Source organism: Thalassophryne amazonica, chromosome 14, assembly GCF_902500255.1.
Source record: "Thalassophryne amazonica chromosome 14, fThaAma1.1, whole genome shotgun sequence".
Lineage (NCBI taxonomy): Eukaryota > Metazoa > Chordata > Actinopteri > Batrachoidiformes > Batrachoididae > Thalassophryne > Thalassophryne amazonica.
In genome coordinates, this window is record NC_047116.1 from 84,588,658 (window position 1) to 84,606,940 (window position 18,283).

An 18,283-nucleotide genomic window follows, 5' to 3' on the forward strand; every position below is an offset into this window, starting at 1 on the left:
CAGCATCTTCTGAGTTTTTGGGCAAATTCTACACAAAGTGAAAATGTAAAGAAAAAGTGACAGTGTGGTGGAAAGTGGACATGTCCTGCAATTTGTTTGACTTGGAGCTCAAACGTGTCGAGGCAGTTGTCCAGGCGAGAGAACATAGCCTACACAGCTAACCACAGTAGCTAACACTTACCGACACAACCTCTCACATTTGCCTGGTCTTTCCTTCTCCACTGGGAACCGAAAAAAAAAACCTGTACTTTTCACGACTGCTTCGGTGATTGCAGACGAAAACAAAACAGCACATCATTTTCCTGCGTGAAGTTACATTGTGTATACGTATATTGCACAGCGGGAGCAGCTGTCCCCATAAGTGGTCAAATTCCACAATATCACACAGGGTTCAAACGAGACTGCACTGCTCTCTTGGTTCTGTTACTGTCTGAATACAAAGCACTTCCCACCTGGTCCTTTCTGTGTGGAGTTTGCATCTTCTCCCCGTGTTCGCGTGGGTTCCGTCGGGTTGCTCCACCTTCCTTCCATTTCCACAGACATGCAGGTTGGATGAAATGGGGACTATACATTGACTGTAAGTGTGTGCGTGCTGGTGTGAATCTGTCTGTCTGTGGCCCTGCGGTAGACCGGTGTCCTGTCCAGGGCGTACCCCGCCTCTTGTGTGCCTGCATCATTCAACTCTCCACCATTTCTTCCACAAACTGCAGTAATTAAATAAAGCCGCCTCAAGGTGTCACCATGTGTCATGAAGACGACCAAATAACACAAATCAAAGTTTCGTCTAAAGCAGAGAGGCACAGTCTTCAGTCAAACCCTCCGAGTGCCGTGTGTTTGCTGTAGTGCGTATGCATCTGACTCGTGTTGACACTACGGCGTACATCAAACCCTCTACATACTACACAAGGTGACCAGAACCTTTGGTTTCTTGGCAGAAGGAGTTCTAATGGGTCATTCCATGCCAAATCAACCAATGGTCCCCATATGATCCCCTCAAAAAAAAAAAATGTGAAAAAAAAAAAATCACAGTTGTTCCCCCAATTTTAATAATGTAGCTTTAATACTTCAGAAAATACAGCCATTTCAAAATCTCAGCATTTTTTTTTTATTATTATTATTTTAAAATGTGGTTTTTGGCCAACTTTGGAAAGCTATTTGTCCTAGAGCATGGAAGCTCCACCCCGTTGCAGTTTTTGATCACGCCTGGCCGAGGGTGCGGCTCCTTTCTTTTGTACTCGGGTGGGTTGCCAGGTCTTAGGGTTGCCAACCGTCCCTTGAAAAATGGAATCGTCCCTTATTTGGAAATAAAAGTGTGCGTTCCGTATTGACCTGAAATGGGACGCAGTTTGTCCCGTATTTCTGTGAGAATCAAAAAGTCTGTAAAATGTCAATGGAATTGACTGGCGCTTTATATGGAAACTTACGGTAAATTTGATCCCAGCCTCTCTCCTGCTTTTCACCAATGAGCTGACAGACACGAGTTGACAATACAGAATCACTCTTATCTCATTGGTCGAGGGACATCTGCTCGCAAGAAGATACCGACGTCATGAGCCGACGACGGTCACTGGACGACAATAACAAAGCAGCATGGCTGATATCGATGCAGACACCGACACTGGCACTGCAGATATGCCTACGGACAGCAATGTCTGTAACGTTGTTACTACTACTCCTAAAAAAAAAAAAAAAAAAAAAAAAAAAAAAAAAAAAGAATGCAAAAATACAGGGGCGAATGAGAAAAGGAAAATGGCTGGGTGGAAAAGGTGCGTGACAACAGCTAGTATTTTAAGTATTGTTTACTTTTCAGACTTTATTTTTTGCACTTTTTATTACACTAAATGTGTAAATGTGCACTGTTACATTGTTTTGGATGATGCAAATTTTCAATTGTTTTTTTGTTAATTTATACAATTTTAAGTTAAGCAATAGCACTACAGAGAGATTTATTTTTAAATAATTTTTTTATTTTATGCTTTGAAGCAGGACACAATGCTCATATTGAAATTGTGAGTGAAAATTTATTTTGCACTAAAAATAAATTGCTAAATAATTTGTTTTCCACGTGTTCATATCAGAACAAATGCATGTATGCATCTACTTAAATTCAGGGTCAAGTCAACAGTCAAATGGTTAAAAATCATTTCACACAGATGCTGGGAAGGGTGAAGGCAATGGTCGGTCGGCCGTGGTGGTGAGGTGTCCCTTATTTATTTTTCAGAGAGTTGGCAACCCTACCAGGTCTGCACTTTATAAGCCAGCCTGTTTGCCAGGTCTGCACTTTATAAGCCAGCCTGTTTGGAGGCAAGCTGAATTAAGCTGTTTCATCCTGTTTTGACACTTTTTTTTGGCTTGTAGGCGATTGTAGTAGAACAACGCCCTGTGTAATTGCCCCGCTACCAAAAATTTACAGCTTCTATTTATAATTGAAATCAGTTGTTGCAAATGAAATATACATGCAAATCTCCATTTTTAGTGTATTTTTATCTTGTGTGCACAGATTGTGCCAGTGAATAGGACAAGGAATGTGGTTTCCAGAAATCATGTCCAAAAAAATGACGCGTCTCCAAGTTATACTGTGCAGTGTCCACACTGAATCACAATTTCTCATCATATTAAGATGTATTTTGATGTGAGCGTGGGGGGTAAATGATAAACGAACTAGTATTTCTCTAGAGAAGTAAGTTGACTGTTTGTTAAATGGTATATAGAAAATAAATTCATTCTGTTGTAGGAACGACATTAAGGAAACGTTGGATACTTTTGTGTTGTGATTTGTTAGTTTTGTCGCTACATCACTGCCAATCATGTAGCTCGTCTTTGTGAGTCTGATGGACGTCTGTAGAATAGAAGTCCTTTTGAACATGCTAACCTTATTTTAAACAAGAGGTGAACATGTCGTTCAAGGCAGAAGATGACAATGATGTGGGAGTTGTGATAATTCAAGCTATCTTTTCTTGCCAACCATGGCAGTCACATGATCTAATGACATCAGCTTCCTGGGGTTTAATACAGCTGATAAAACACCAGACATCAGCTATACAACAATCATTATTCATTAGTCTGAATCATAAATACTAATATTTCTTTTGACTATGTATTCTACACTATTTCTGCTTCAGTATGTGTTATTTTTGTGTGCTATAAAGAATATCACTTTGGATCACTTGTCTGTCTCGATGGTTACCGTCCAGGACCCGAGGTGGTTCCATGATGCCGTGGGTGCAGCCGTGCATGCTCTCAGACCTGACTTAGGTGCATTATGAAGTGGTAGCGAGTACCCAGAACCACTTACTTACTCGTGGCATTAATCGATCAAAGCATTTTGGGGACATTTGTGCAGACTTTTGTAACAACCCCCTAAAATCAGAACATTTCAAGTGGAATTAATTTCAAACTCTTCTCGATAAACTCTCAGCTGGAAGAACCATTGGCAGTGTTTGTGCTGAGTCACTTCCCCTGAGGGCGTGTCTTTAGTATTTGTGATTTTTTTTTTTTTTTTTTTTTTTTTTTTTTTTTTAGATTGACACAGGAACAGTTGTAAGACTTTTGAGATTTATCAATGCTTTGGAGCTTTCATCTTCATTTCAGTGTCCACATTGACAATTTATGATGCTTCGATTCTTCAAATAGAAGCTGACTGAATTTGTATCCTGTGTTTTTTATTTATTTATTTATTTTTTTTGGAAAGGGAGTGGGGGGGGGGGGGGGGGTTAGCTGTGTTTTTCAAAAAGCCAAGTGATTTGGGAATTTTGACTTACTGAAATATTTAGTATTCAAAGTAGAACTACAATTTTTTTTTTTTTTTTTTTTTTTTTTTTTTTTTTTTTTTTGGTGCTCTCATACTGTTTTAAAAAAAAAAATTCTTCACTCTTCAACTGTGTGTGTGTGTGTGGGGGGGGGGGGTCTTGTGTGCCTGGAATTTGGTCTATCAGGTTGTTTTTCCTCAGGTGTTGTACTGTAAACTACAAAGATGTGATAAGCACCATGGTGCAACGGCCTTAGTGTTTTCACATCTCGTGTGTGTGTGTGTATATCCATGCGTGTGTGCGACAGTTTAACAGCTGACCTTGGCACGGCATCTTTGATTTTTCATATGGAGGTCAATGTCAAAATCGTGTTCAGTCATAATTTCTAGTTTAGTTGGTGCTTCTTTTTTTTTATGCAAAGATGACTCAACAGTGCCGTGTGCAAAAAAATAATGTATATAAATTGAGATTGGTTACATTTTACTACAGCTAGGTGTGTGTGTTTTGTTTTGTTATTAAATTTATGGTGTTGAAAATGTATTTTTCCCCAATAAATCTTAAAGAATAATAGAATTGCTCGGTGATCTACTTCTTTATTATCAAAGAAATGTTCTTAAAATTAACAAGTCAGTCACACATATACATCAGTATTTAGTACAAACCCATGTGTTTATTTGTCACACGTATACATCAGTATTTAGTACAAACCCATGTGTTTATTTATTATACAGGCCTAATTAATTGCATTGTGATGAAATTGTAATGGAAACCGTAAGTGCCACTCATTTGCGTTGTGATTAACAATTTTTTTTTTTTTTTTTTTTTTTTTGCGCCTGTTTTATGTGTGTTTGGAGCCAAGTGACCATTAATGTTTTGTGCTAATAAAAAAAAGCTACCTTCCACATGCTTTTAGAGTGATTTATTATTATTATTATTATTATTATTATTATACAGTGCATCTGGAAAGTATTCACAGTGCTTCAGGTTTTTAAACTGAAATCTAAACTGTATGAGGACCCAGTGTAAAGATGACAGAATGGGTGTCACATGAGACCTCCAGAGAACCTTGTAAAAAGCCTTGCAGCCGCATTCTGAACTGTTTGTAAGCGATCCAAAGAAGACTTACTGAGCCTAACAGTGAATTACAGTAATCCGAATGTGATGAAATAAAAGCATGGATAATCATGTCCAACTTGTCTTAAGACACAATGTTTCCAGACAGGAAATGTTCCATAAATGGGAGAAGCAAGTTTACACAAGACTGCGAGCATGTACCAAAGTTGAAAACCTGGTCAAAAGTAACAACCCAGCTTTCTGACGGGTGAACAGATGATGACAGAGAGCCAAGGTTCTTAATCACTGTGGGAATGAAGTTACCTGGTGGACAAACAAGAACTTTTCTTCAGAACGTCACTTTTTGCTGTATTAAGTGACAGATCATTAGCAGCCATTAAGTTCTTTATGACACTGACAGTTTGCTTAACAACACTCTGAGGTGCAAATGAGATATACAGCTGGATATCATCTGCATAACAATGATAGGCAACATTTTCAAATGTACTCAAAATATGTCCAAATAGGAGCTAATATGACTTAAAATAGGTCCCAAAATGGAACCTTGTGGCACACCACAGAACAGAATTACAGATAAAGACATAAATTTAGCTATGGCAACTGAGAAACTCCTTTATCTCCAGAAACACATTTCCAAATTATTTTTTCTGTCTGCTCAAATAAGCATCATGAATGGAGGCAGCAGCTGTGTAACTGTAGGTCAAACCATCAAACAACTTATGTCCTCTTTGTGCCCAAATTTTTTCTGTACATTGGCCCTTTTTTCCTGTAAGACCTTATTTGGACTAAGTGTGGTGACACTTTTAGAACAAGTATTAAGTTTAACAAACAGGTTTTAATGATCTTTGAGTCAAATGACAATGCTGTTAACACAAACTAATGTTCACTGTTTACATCATTACAGCTTGTTAAAAATTGGCAGTGTTACGCAGTTTAGAAACCAAAACCACAAATCCCATCTGTGTGTACTTTATCTGTATCCACTGAGTCATGCTAAAGGAAATCACATGATGAAGATGAACAGTGCTGCCAATAAAAATGACTCATACGGTAACAAGACAACAAGCAGACAACACGTGTGGTTTTCACATCTGTTGGCTTGTCACCACGATTACGCAAATATGTATTACCGACACCTTTTCATGAAACTTGTTAAGTGAGTGAGGTCTGAGCCAAAGAACAATAAATTTGTAGGTTCAGGTCCAACAGACGAACGCTTCCTCATAAGAAGCCATTTTTTCACACATACATCTTCACAGAGTGCCGCTTCTGATCCGGTGTGACTGCGAACAAAACCTGATGTGGATGAAGCGACTGAGGATCAACCAAGGACAGAGACTAGATTTGGACAAAAATAGATGAAAAAAAAAAAAAAAAAAGGTCAAAGGCTAAAGTCAAAACTTGGCTCCAATTATGTATGTATGTGTATATATATATATATATATATATATATATATATATGTATATATATATATATAAACTCAACACTTTTGGTTTTGCTCCTATTTTGTATGAGATGAACTCAAAGATCTAAAACTTTTTCCACATACACAATATCACCATTTCCCTCAAATATTGTTCACAAACCAGTCTAAATCTGTGCTAGTGAGCACTTCTCCTTTGCTGAGATAATCCATCCCACCTCACAGGTGTGCCATATCAAGATGCTGATTAGACACCATGATTAGTGCACAGGTGTGCCTTAGACTGCCCACAATAAAAGGCCACTCTGAAAGGTGCAGTTTTATCACACAGCACAATGCCACAGATGTCGCAAGATTTGAGGGAGCGTGTAATTGGCATGCTGACAGCAGGAATGTCAACCAGAGCTGTTGCTCATGTATTGAATGTTCATTTCTCTACCATAACACGTCTCCAAAGGCATTTCAGAGAATCTGGCAGTACATCCAACCAGCCTCACAACCGCAGACCACGTGTAACCACACCAGTCCAGGACCTCCACATCCAGCATGTTCACCTCCAAGATCGTCTGAGACCAGCCACTCAGACAGCTGCTGAAACAATCGGTTTGCATAACCAAAGAATTTCTGCACAAACTGTCAGAAACCGTCTCAGGGAAGCTCATCTACATGCTCGTCGTCCTCATCGGGGTCTCGACCTGACTCCAGTTCATCGTCCTAACCGACTTGAGTGGGCAAATGCTCACATTCGCTGGCGTTTGGCACGTTGGAGAGGTGTTCTCTTCACGGATGAATCCCGGTTCACACTGTCCAGGGCAGATGGCAGACAGCGTGTGTGGCGTCGTGTGGGTGAGCGGTTTTCTGATGTCAATGTTGTGGATCGAGTGGCCCATGGTGGCGGTGGGGTTATGGTATGGGCAGGCGTCTGTTATGGATGAAGAACACAGGTGCATTTTATTGATGGCATTTTGAACGCACAGAGATACCGTGACGAGATCTTGAGGCCCATTGTTGTGCCATTCATCCAAGAACATCACCTCATGTTGCAGCAGGATAATGCACGGCCCCATGTTGCAAGGATCTGTACACAATTCTTGGAAGCTGAAAATGTCCCAGTTCTTGCATGGCCGGCATACTCACCGGACATGTCACCCATTGAGCATGTTTGGGATGCTCTGGACCGGCGTATACGACAGCATGTACCAGTTCCTGTCAATATCCAGCAACTTCGCACAGCCATTGAAGAGTAGTGGACCAACATTCCACAGGCCACAATTGACAACCTGATCAACTCTATGCGAAGGAGATGTGTTGCACTGCATGAGGCAAATGGTGGTCACACCAGATACTGACTGGTATCCCCCCCCAATAAAACAAAACTGCATCTTTCAGAGTGGCCTTTTATTGTGGGCAGTCTAAGGCACATCTGTGCACTAATCATGGTGTCTAATCAGCATATTGATATGGCACACCTGTGAGGTGGGATGGATTATCTCAGCAAAGGAGAAGTGCTCACTATCACAGATTTAGACTGGTTTGTGAACAATATTTGAGGGAAATGGTGATATTGTGTATGTGGAAAAAGTTTTAGATCTTTGAGTTCATCTCATACAAAATGGGAGCAAAACCAAAAGTGTTGCGTTTATATTTTTGTTGAGTGTATATACATACATACATACACACATATACACATATATATATATACACAAACATAAATATACACCTACACATACCTACTTACATACAAAATACTATATATTTACAAGCCGAAGCAAAAAACAAAAACACCCTAACCCTCATTACCCTTCCTCCTCCCTATACCTAGAAAAAAACATATTTTTGTACCGCTGTTTGAACTGGTTCATGCTTGGACATTGCTTGAGCCCCACTCCCAATCTGTTCCACATCCTCACCCCACAGACAGAAATACAGAAACCTTTTAATATTGTTCGTGCCCACTGATGCTTTAAATTAAATTTCCCCCTCAGACTGTAATTCCCTGATCTGTTAAAAAACATATTTTTAATATTTGCTGGAAGTAAATTGTTTATTGCTTTATACACGATTTGTACTGTTTGAAAATGAACCAAGTCTGTGAATTTTAAGAATTTGGATTGTAAAAATAGTGGATTTGTATGATCTCTATAGCCAGTATTATGAATAATTCTTATAGCTCTTTTCTGCATTACTGATAGTGATTGTGTTGTACCTTTATAAGTATTACCCCATACCTCTGCACAGTACTGTAAATATGGTAAAACCAGTGAAAAGTAAAGAATGTGGAGTGAGTTGTGGTCCAGAATATGTTTCGCTTTGTTTAGAACTGAAATGCTTCTTGACAGTTTACTTTGTATATGTTTTATATGAGTCTTCCAGTTTATCTTATCATCTATTATCACCCCCAGAGACTTATTTTCATGTACCCTTTCAATATCTACGCCCTCAACTTGTAACTGAACCTGTATGTCTGTATTACAATAGCCAAATAACATGTATTTTGTTTTACTTAAGTTTAATGATAATTTGTTTCTGTCAAACCATATTTTCAATTTTCCCATTTCTATACTGATCCTCCTCAGTAACTCCTGCAAATCCCCCCCTGAACAAAAAATGTTTGTGTCATCTGCAAATAATACTAATTTTAATATTTTGGAAACATTGACAATATCATTTATATAAATTAGAAACAGTTTTGGACCCAATACTGACCCCTGTGGGACGCCACAAGCATTGTCCAAGCATGATGATGTATATTCCCCCAACTTCACAAACTGTTTTCTGTAACTTAAGTAGCTTCTCACCCAGTGCAACACCAACCCCCAATCCTATACTGTTCAAGTTTACTGATTAATATGTCATGATTGATTGTATCAAAAGCCTTTTTAAGGTCTATAAATATTCCAACTGAATGTAATTTGTGGTCTATGGCGTTTGTAATCTCAACTGATTCTATTAATGCAAGTGATGTTGAACTATGTGCTCTGAATCCATATTGACTATCAGTAAGTAATTTATGTTTATTTATGAATTTGTCTAATCTATTATTGAATAACTTTTCTAATAATTTGGAAAATTGTGGAAGCAAAGAAACAGGTCTATAATTTGTGAAGTGGTGTCTATCCCCAGTCTTATACAGTGGCACAACCTTAGCTATTTTCATTTGATTGGGAAATTTACCGGTTTGAAATGATAAGTTACAGATGTATGTTAATGGTTCTACAATCCATTCAATGACCTGTTTTACCACCAACATATCAATTTCATTTAAATCGGTAGATGCTTTATATTTACAATTATTCACAATGTCTATAATTTCTTTTCCATCCACTGCTGTGAGGAACATTGAACAGGGATTTCTTTCTATGAGATTATTATCCCAATCCTCAGGTTGGGAATTGGGAATTTTTTCTGCCAAGCTTGGTCCAATATTTACAAAAAAATTATTAAAACCGTTGACTACCTCATCCTTATTTTCCTTCTTGACATTATTATCAATGAAATACTGAGGGTAACTGTTTATTACCATTTTTGATAATGCTATTTAATATATCCCATATTCCTTTAATATTGTTTTTGTTATTATATATGTTACTATAATATTCCTTCCTACATACCCGTATAATATTAGTTAATCTATTTTTGTATTTCTTATATCTATTTTCTGCCTCTTTAGTCTTTAGTTTTATGAATTCTCTATACAGTGTATTTTTCTTATTACATGCATTTCGTAACCCTTTCGTCATCCATGGTCGATCTTGGATTTTTTGTTTTCTGTAGTCTTGTTTAATTGGACAATTTTTATCATATAATGATGTAAGTATTTGTAAAAAAGTTTCATATGCACTATCAACATCACTTTCACTGTATACCTTTTCCCAGTTTTGCTCCTGTAAATCCTTCTTTAGTGTGTTCATGTTTTCCTCTGTCCGCACTCGCCTGTATTTTATTTTCTCCTCTGGCTGATTCCGCCGATGGTTTCTATTATAAACGATGAAAACTGGTAGATGATCACTAATGTCATTGATTAATAATCCACTCACAGTGTTATTCTCAATATCATTGCTGAATATATTATCAATTAAGGTGGCACTATGGGATGTAATTCTGCTTGGCCTGGTGATTTTTGGATATAAACTCATATTGTACATTATACTGATAAATTCATCTGTTATTTTATGCTTATTTGGATTGAGCAGATCAATATTTAAGTCACCACGAATGAACAGTTTTTTGATTAGTTTTTGATAACATTTTTCCCATACAGTCAGTGAATGTTTCAATACTAGATCCTGGTGCTCTATATATACAGCTGACTAATACATTTTTGCTTTTTTCTTCACATATTTCAATAGTTATACATTCTAATAAGTTATCAATCACAGTTGTCATATTGTCTATTTTATAATCCATGTTCTTATCCACATACACAGCCACTCCTCCTCCACTCTTATTCTGTTTACACAATTAAATTAATATCCATCCAGTTCAAAATCCATTCCTTTATCTTCATTGATCCATGTTTCTGATATAGCAATTATGTTAAATATTTTTTTTAAATTGACTTAAATATTCTTTAATGTTGTTAAAGTTTGCATATAGACTTCTGCTGTTGAAATGGATTATTGATAATTTGTTATCCGTTTTAATGATCCGATTAAACTGTTCATCTGTATAATAGCAACAACTGTCATTGATATTTGAGAAGAAATTATTGTCCGGGTCTATATCGTGCTCCAAGTCCAGTACATTGTGGTCTGTGTATTTAAATGTTCTCAGTTCTAGTTTTCCATGATCAGCAATCCTTTGAGTTATATCCTTCTTGTCTCCAGATGTAGATGATGTAGTAGATGAATAGGTTCCTCTGGTCTGTGTCATGGTGTTGTGATGTGTTTGTGTCCTCATACCTTATTGGTCGTATTTGTCCAGATCCTCGATGTTCCTGATTACCATAACCTTCGCTTGTACGGGTGTTCCATTCAATTTGATAAATGTTTTGCAGTTGGATGTCCATGTCTGTTGAATTTTTCCCTGCTTTTTTTTAAGAAACGAGCTTTCCTGGTGATGTCTGCGTTTCTTTTGGTCAGATGTTCATTGATGAATACATTTGTTCCTTTAAGTTTCCGTCCGTTTTAACGATGCCATTTTATGTTTTCTGTTGACAAACCTCATTATAACTGCTCGCTTGTCTCCATCCTCTCTCCTGGGCAGGGGGTGGCACGCTTCAATGTTATTACAGTCCATTTGAATACCTTTAGATTGCAGGAAGTCAGCCACCTGTTGTTGTCTTTCACCACAGAGTTTATATATAAAATAGAGATCAGCATATCTTTGAGTTCCCAGCTCCTGAACCTCTGGCTACATCTGTACCCAAGGCTTGAGGTGGCAGTAACACAAGAAATATTGGTCGTAGAGCCACCATGTTTGTAGTTCTTTCAACCAAAAATGTTGATACAAATTGAAGTTTGATGTAAGAGTTTAAGATAGCACTTGGGCACAAATTTACACCTCCCGCGGTGAAAGAGTCGAAATGATTACGAGTGTCATTGCATGTCAAGTAGGCATCACAAGACCTGCCAGATATGCAGTGATACAGACAACAGGTTGATTTATGTCTATATTTAATCAACTCCAGCTTTTGAGCAAAGTTCATAATATGAAGGTGCATATCACAGTGATAAGTTTCATGGATCCATCTGATCAAAAGAAAACGTCACATTTTCATTGAAAACCTTTAATTATACAAAACATGAAGCATAATGTGTAATCGCCTGATGATTTCAAACTTGTGAATTGACAAGAGCAAAATGTGGAAACAAGAAAATAAAGTGTGTCTCCATTCATGCTAAGGCTCTGACGATTAGAAATTTTCATAACCGGTTAAGCGTCATGGATTAACCTAATCTTAACCTGTTAACCAATCTGATGCCAGATTTGAATTTCTCAAAATTTCCAGCAAAATGAATGGTAACTCGATGGGTCTGTGAGGAGTAGTTCTTGTAGCAACTGTCAGCTTGTGCTGAAAGTTGCTATGCCGCGTTCACACCGGGCGCGATCAGACGCTACAAATTCGCAAGGGTCGAGTGGCGACGAACGTGCCTCCTTCACCCGGTGTGTCGCTCTGCTTTTGCTGCGAAAATTCGCCCCAGTGCGTCATCAAATAGGAGGAGCTTCCATTCCGCTCGCCGGTTCCGGTTGTCAGTCAAGTTAACATGACGGACCTTGATCACACGGAGCGAGTTGTTGTGGAAAGCTCCCAATACAGAGAGTATCATTATTTGCTGCAGAAGCTGCGTCTGGATGACGGCTGCTTTCAGCAGTCTTTCCTCCTCTGCAAGACCGAATTTGAGGACCTCCTGTCCCGTTCACGCACGCACATGTAAACAATAAAAAAAAAAAAAAAAACTCCACTGTTTGCTGCAGCTCGCTCTTCCCCCCAAAAAACTGTCATAATTGTGTTTAGAAACCAGTCACCATTTGTTTTATTATACATCTGTGTAGTTAATAAGTAAAATAACCTCCACGGACGATTCGCTCGCGCATGTAAAATAAAAAAACTCCACCCCCGCTGCTGTGGGGCTGCTGCTCGCTCCAAAACTCTGTCATAATTGTGAAATAAAGGTCAAAAGAGACATAAGTCCTGCTCACAGGCTGCTACCAGAGACAGGACATGTTCACATCTTCAGTCAAACTCCAAACATCTCCACATCACTACATATTCAGTCCCTGATTGGTCATTGCGGCGCGACGAGACAAAAAAGTTCAGATTTTTGAACTTGGGGAGGAGGGCAACGCGACGTGATGCGACGCAATATCGCGCCACAAATGCGCCAATCGCTCAATCACTTCACTCACGTCGCTTCATTCACGTCCATCGCGTCGCGCTGCGTGACTTGCCGCCAAAACGCGTCCTTACATAGGGATTACATGGCAACCTGTCGCTGCAGTTGCTCGCATCGCGCCCGTTCTGGTTATAGAGCCAGGGGCCATTTAATTGCGTAGAATGACAGGTTGTTTAATGGGTATTTTTTGAAAAGAGGAACTTAGGCACATTCAAAACAGGACTGCTTGCGTGTCCCAGCCGGGGCATATAGTAGGAATTAACCGTTTGTTATTTTCCTGCACTCGCATTTATCGAAAAATAATGGGGTAGGGCAAATTAAAACCTCAATATCGCCAGAAGTATTAGGGCTAGAAAAAAAGTTCTATACACCAAAATGTTTGTTTTAATGTAGACTTTTATTCAAAATACTACTTTGGAGGTCAGTAGGGGTCAAAAGGTCACCTGACAGACTGCCGGCCCAAAATTTTCACTCATATTTTGTTTTGGCCAGATTTTGAATGGAAATTCTCATGAATATTTACAAATGTTATTTTTTTTATAGAGACCAGACATCAAGGTAGAAATTTAGAATAGTTTGGTTTCCACCAAAAATACAAAAGTATGGTAATTGCGCTGTACATTATAACATACGTTGCATAGAAAACTGAAGCTGATGCATTGGGAATGGAAAATACATTACAACATTGTTTTCACATTAACAGAACCAGCTCACTGTCTTTAAGGCATCCCTGAATTGACAACCTTTCTTGACATTAGACCATTGCTAATAAACATATTTGGTGGTAGAGGTCACAAGGTCAAGTGCCTCACAAGTAATACTAGTATGTATAAACATTTTCAAGAGATTGATCAAGCTTAATGCCAGATCTACAAATGTAACTCACATCTGAAGTACACCGGAGTTACCCATACACTACCAACTTGTTTTTTCTAACATTGTACTTCTAGTTTGAATGGCTATAAAAGCCCGTAGCAATATCCCAGACTTTTCACAACAAAGTCGCCAGGTAATGCATATAGCACTGCCGTGTGGAGTTCACCTTTAACATAGTCTGGTATCATAGTCATATTCTTCCTCTGACGCCTCTTCATCAGAAGATGCATTTTGCATCAACATTTCATCATCTTCGTTATCATCCTCATCATCGACATCAGCCTCCACATCTTGCAGTGACAAGGCATCTGGCATTTGGGGGCATTCAAACCATACAATCCCTAACCTGTTGTTTTCATCTATCTTCCAACCATGACCAACAGGAACAAATTCCACTGGTTGTGACTTTCGAGCATTCTTCCACATAAAGGCTACGTAATTGGTACGTTTAAGCTTTTCCTGTAGAACAGCTCTGCAAGGTGGTAAGCAGCATGGATCTGAAGACCGTATTTTCTCAAGTGGCTTGGCCTGCTTCATGGGGGCATACAGCTTCTTGAACAAGTGAAATCTAGCATCACTGATTCGGCTGACATCTTTCATGCCATACATTGCACAGACATACTCTTCTAGAGTAGCAGCAACATCCAAGTTGATTATGTCTGCCTTTCCCAGTGCACACATAGCCTGCACATACTTCTCTTTTCTTGCCATCAATTCGTATGGTTTCCACTTTGCCTTTCTGATAAAAGATGCTGTATAGTCGATATGTATACCTGCTGTATACGACGGTATACAGGTACAGAGGTATACGATACTGTATACCTCTGATATGTGAAGCCTTACCCAGCCTGCACGCATTCACAAGATGCGACACCAAATACACTGTCTACTCCTGTAATCAGAGCTTGCAGTGGTTTGAACAATTAAACTTAACATTGCTAATTTTTTTTTTTTTTAAACAAACATCATACTGCTTACTGACTCATCAATTATCTACCCTTATACTGTATATCGAGGGCTTGGAGCCAAATGGTACTAAGTGCAAAATCAAAAATTCTGCTTCAAAGTCTAATAAATTTGAAATGAAGAGCAATTCTTATGGAATTTGCACAACTTGGGCACGTGATTAAGGTGCCCAAGCTAGCTGTGCAAATTTCAAAGAGATTTTTTTTTCCATGTGAATTGAAATAATTAAAATGTAGAAATGTTTGAAATGTCTCAGGTAAGTATGATTCATACACCATCTTGATATGTATAGCCCATAAAACCCAACTTGGATGGGAATATTTTTCTAATTTTGGCTCATAGTTAAAAATATGAAAGCTGTTTAGATTTCTGTGATAGTCAGAACCAAAATCCACATGGGAATGTGATTGTAGAGACATTTACTTCTAGCTGTACAAATCAAGAAGGCGTACGAATTTCCATTACCCGTGCATACTTATCCCAAAACATGGCAATGGAGCTTTTTCCATGAACAATATGGGTTCTCTTGTACGCCTTTAGCCATAGTGCTGTGCTAATAATGCAAAATATATTATGTGGGTTATCTAGAAAGAGGGATGTTGGTAATACGTTTCCATTTCGGTCCAACTTTCTGAACTTTTTCAAAAGTTCAAAGTAAATTTTGGCCCCAGTGTGCTAGCTAAGTTCAGTCTCTGATGGAACAACGGTATCACATGCATTATACAAGGCACAGCATACTCTGGCTATTTTGTCCATCAAAGTGAAACCTTCAATGCATTTGGTCATTGAGTAATCAATTGGAACTGGTCCACTCAAAATGGTGCATCGCTATCTCACACAACCGATGACTCATTCAACATGTATCCTCAAAGATGCGATCTCTCGGGTATATACAACATCATGTACAGATAACCGCTTCCAACCTTTCATAAAAGACGGTCATTTAACCTCTGCACACATAAGACCCACCGATTCATTAATGTCAAAACCTCTGTCAGGCAGACTGACATCCCCAAGCAAAATATTATCCAAAAATCCAGAGTATTCTGTTATATATTTATCACTGGACCTTCCACCCCAGGCCTTTGATATGTATGATATTTCACCTTGTGGGCAGATACCTATCAGGAACTTTATGGTGTTGTGATGCTTGTAATTGGACCAGGTTTTGCATCTTGCTAACCAATTTGATGGATGGTCGATGACGACCTCGAAGCAGTCTATGATGACAGCAATTTTGGTGCCAAAATGCACCCTGAACTCCATTGGCATAGTCAATCTAAGTTCCTCACGTGTTGGCCATTTCACCAAAAACTTCAAATGTTTAAACAGAATATTGACAGTCGAGGTGAACACACGTGACACAGTTGACAATGATACACAGAATCCGTAAGGTAATTCCTGGATGGGTACATTGAATCTAAGTTTCATTAAAGTCAATATCAAATGTTGAAATTTGGTCAATGAACTTTGATGACTAACATTAATGTGGGGCTGCACAAGAATATAAATAAGCATTAACAATGCAAAATTTGGCAGCTCAGTATAGAATTTCACACGATCATCACCTTGGAAAGAGGGTTTTCAGAAATGGTGGCTTTTGAAAGTCTCTCTTTAAGCTCATTTTTTTCACATGTTAGATTCTTTATTTCTGTGAACATTTTATCAATCATTTCTCCAGTTAGGTCAGTCTGTGATCCAACACCAGTTTCCAGTTCAATAAAGTCTTCTAAGAGGCTGCACATCATGTTTGGTTCTTCAGACTTTACCCGTAATGACTCGCTCAAATCAGGCAGGCTTGTGTCTTGTGCTTGAAGTGAATTGCTAAAATCAAGCAGGCTTGTAGCAGCATCAATGTCCTTCTTTTTTCGGGTTCTCTTTTGCACTCGGTCATATCTCGAAAGTGTTACTGGTGTAGGCCTCGGTACCTTCTTGTGACCTAAGTTCACTGATGGTGCCCAGTCCGGATGGGTATGATAATACAGCCCAGCTGGTTTACCTGAATAAGAAAGAAGATGGAATCAATTGAGTGAAAAAGACGGCTCATGCTAACCTGTCAGCCAAGCTTCTCTCTGGGTGTGCAGAGGCTTGATGATGAATAGTGCAGCAAATAACTGAAACCTTACTTCACATGGTGATACAAGCACAGTTTTGACTGTGTTGAATACTTGATCTCTAAAGTAAAAGGTCAAATAATGTTGACGCCCACTGAATTCTACGACATGTGACATACGTTACCCCGTAATGTGACAACTAAACATGATAAATGGGGAAAACTATTCCTTTTTGAAGCTCTATTATCTTAACCAATAATTTGCATCACCTTTGAACAAAATTGGAGCAACTCTAATTTTTGACCCCTGTACAAACTGAAACTGAACTATCACCATTCTTCTTGTTTTTACCCCATAATGCTATAGAATTCAGTCGTAGATAGTCCAAACTATACCTTTTTGTAATCTTTACAATCAGACAAATAATCTGGTATAATTTTCAATATGACTGGAGCATTTTTATATTTTGACCCCATGTACTTGTTCAATGACCCCTATGTGGCCTATGTGCAAAACGTCACTGGGTACCGCCCCCCCCCCCCGCCCCGCCCCGCCATGTTGGAGGACAAGCAAACACTCGGACAATGTAGAAAGAAGCGTTGAAGAGAGTGAATATCAAGCTAATTTACGCGCGGAGGATAAAAGTTACAAAGAAAAGTTGAAAATCACTCGGAAAAAAAAGCGCGCACCAAACACTAAAAGCACACGCACATACGCAGTGTGGTTACTCAACTGCATGTAGATATGACAAGTTTGCATATTCTAGGATTTATAAGTGAAATAAACACTGTACATGAAACACACTAGTTAAATAGGGAGACTGACCTTTAATGAAATGATCCGAACAGATCCGTAGATTGGCTAAACTGGACTCGGATGTAAGGTCACTTCTAGCTATCCGTGCTAGCCAGATTGCTCGCCTCTTTGAAGACAGTTCTCGCGTATTTTCTCCTTGATGCTCGATAATTGCCGGTAACCTGAAGAAACTGTGATTAGTTTCCCTGTTCTTACGATTACTACAGCCGATTATACCACAAAAACTCGGCATTTTATCGCAAATATCTGCAGCCAGCTAGTGTGCGCCTCTTGTTTGTCCCCCAACAAGGCGGAACGGAAGTTTCGTGACGTCATTTGCACAGGGTCAAGTGGCCCGTCAGTTTATTCAAACGAGTAATATCTAAGGTGTACTTTTGCCAAATTTGGTGCTTGTATCACCATTTGCAGGATTCCTCTGTAAATATTATCTGCTGCACTAGAATGTTCTCCTGCGTCAACAAGAATCAAGGTAACTGCATCTGTTTGAT

The 18,283-nt window shown here is 38.8% G+C and overlaps 1 protein-coding gene across 1 annotated transcript; it reads right to left on the bottom strand.

Moving 5' to 3' along the window:
* Positions 1-13,505: 13,505 nt before the first annotated feature.
* LOC117524223 lies at positions 13,506-18,069 on the bottom strand. The gene is made up of 2 exons (XM_034185994.1): positions 17,805-18,069; positions 13,506-16,924 (listed from the first exon to the last, which is right to left on the bottom strand). The coding sequence occupies exons 1-2, from the start codon at positions 18,025-18,027 to the stop codon at positions 16,479-16,481; spliced, it is 669 nt and encodes a 222-aa protein (XP_034041885.1). The 5' UTR covers positions 18,028-18,069; the 3' UTR covers positions 13,506-16,478.
* Between the last annotated feature and the right edge of the window lie 214 nt (positions 18,070-18,283).

Excerpts from the sequence above, each read along its gene's own strand:
- LOC117524223 (XM_034185994.1), bottom strand. The coding sequence starts at position 18,027 with ATGCCGAGTTTTTGTGGTATAATCGGCTGTAGTAATCGTAAGAACAGG. Across the intron at positions 16,925-17,804 it reads TTCGGATCATTTCATTAAAG|GTAAACCAGCTGGGCTGTAT; the intron begins GTCAGTCTCCCT and ends TTTCTTATTCAG.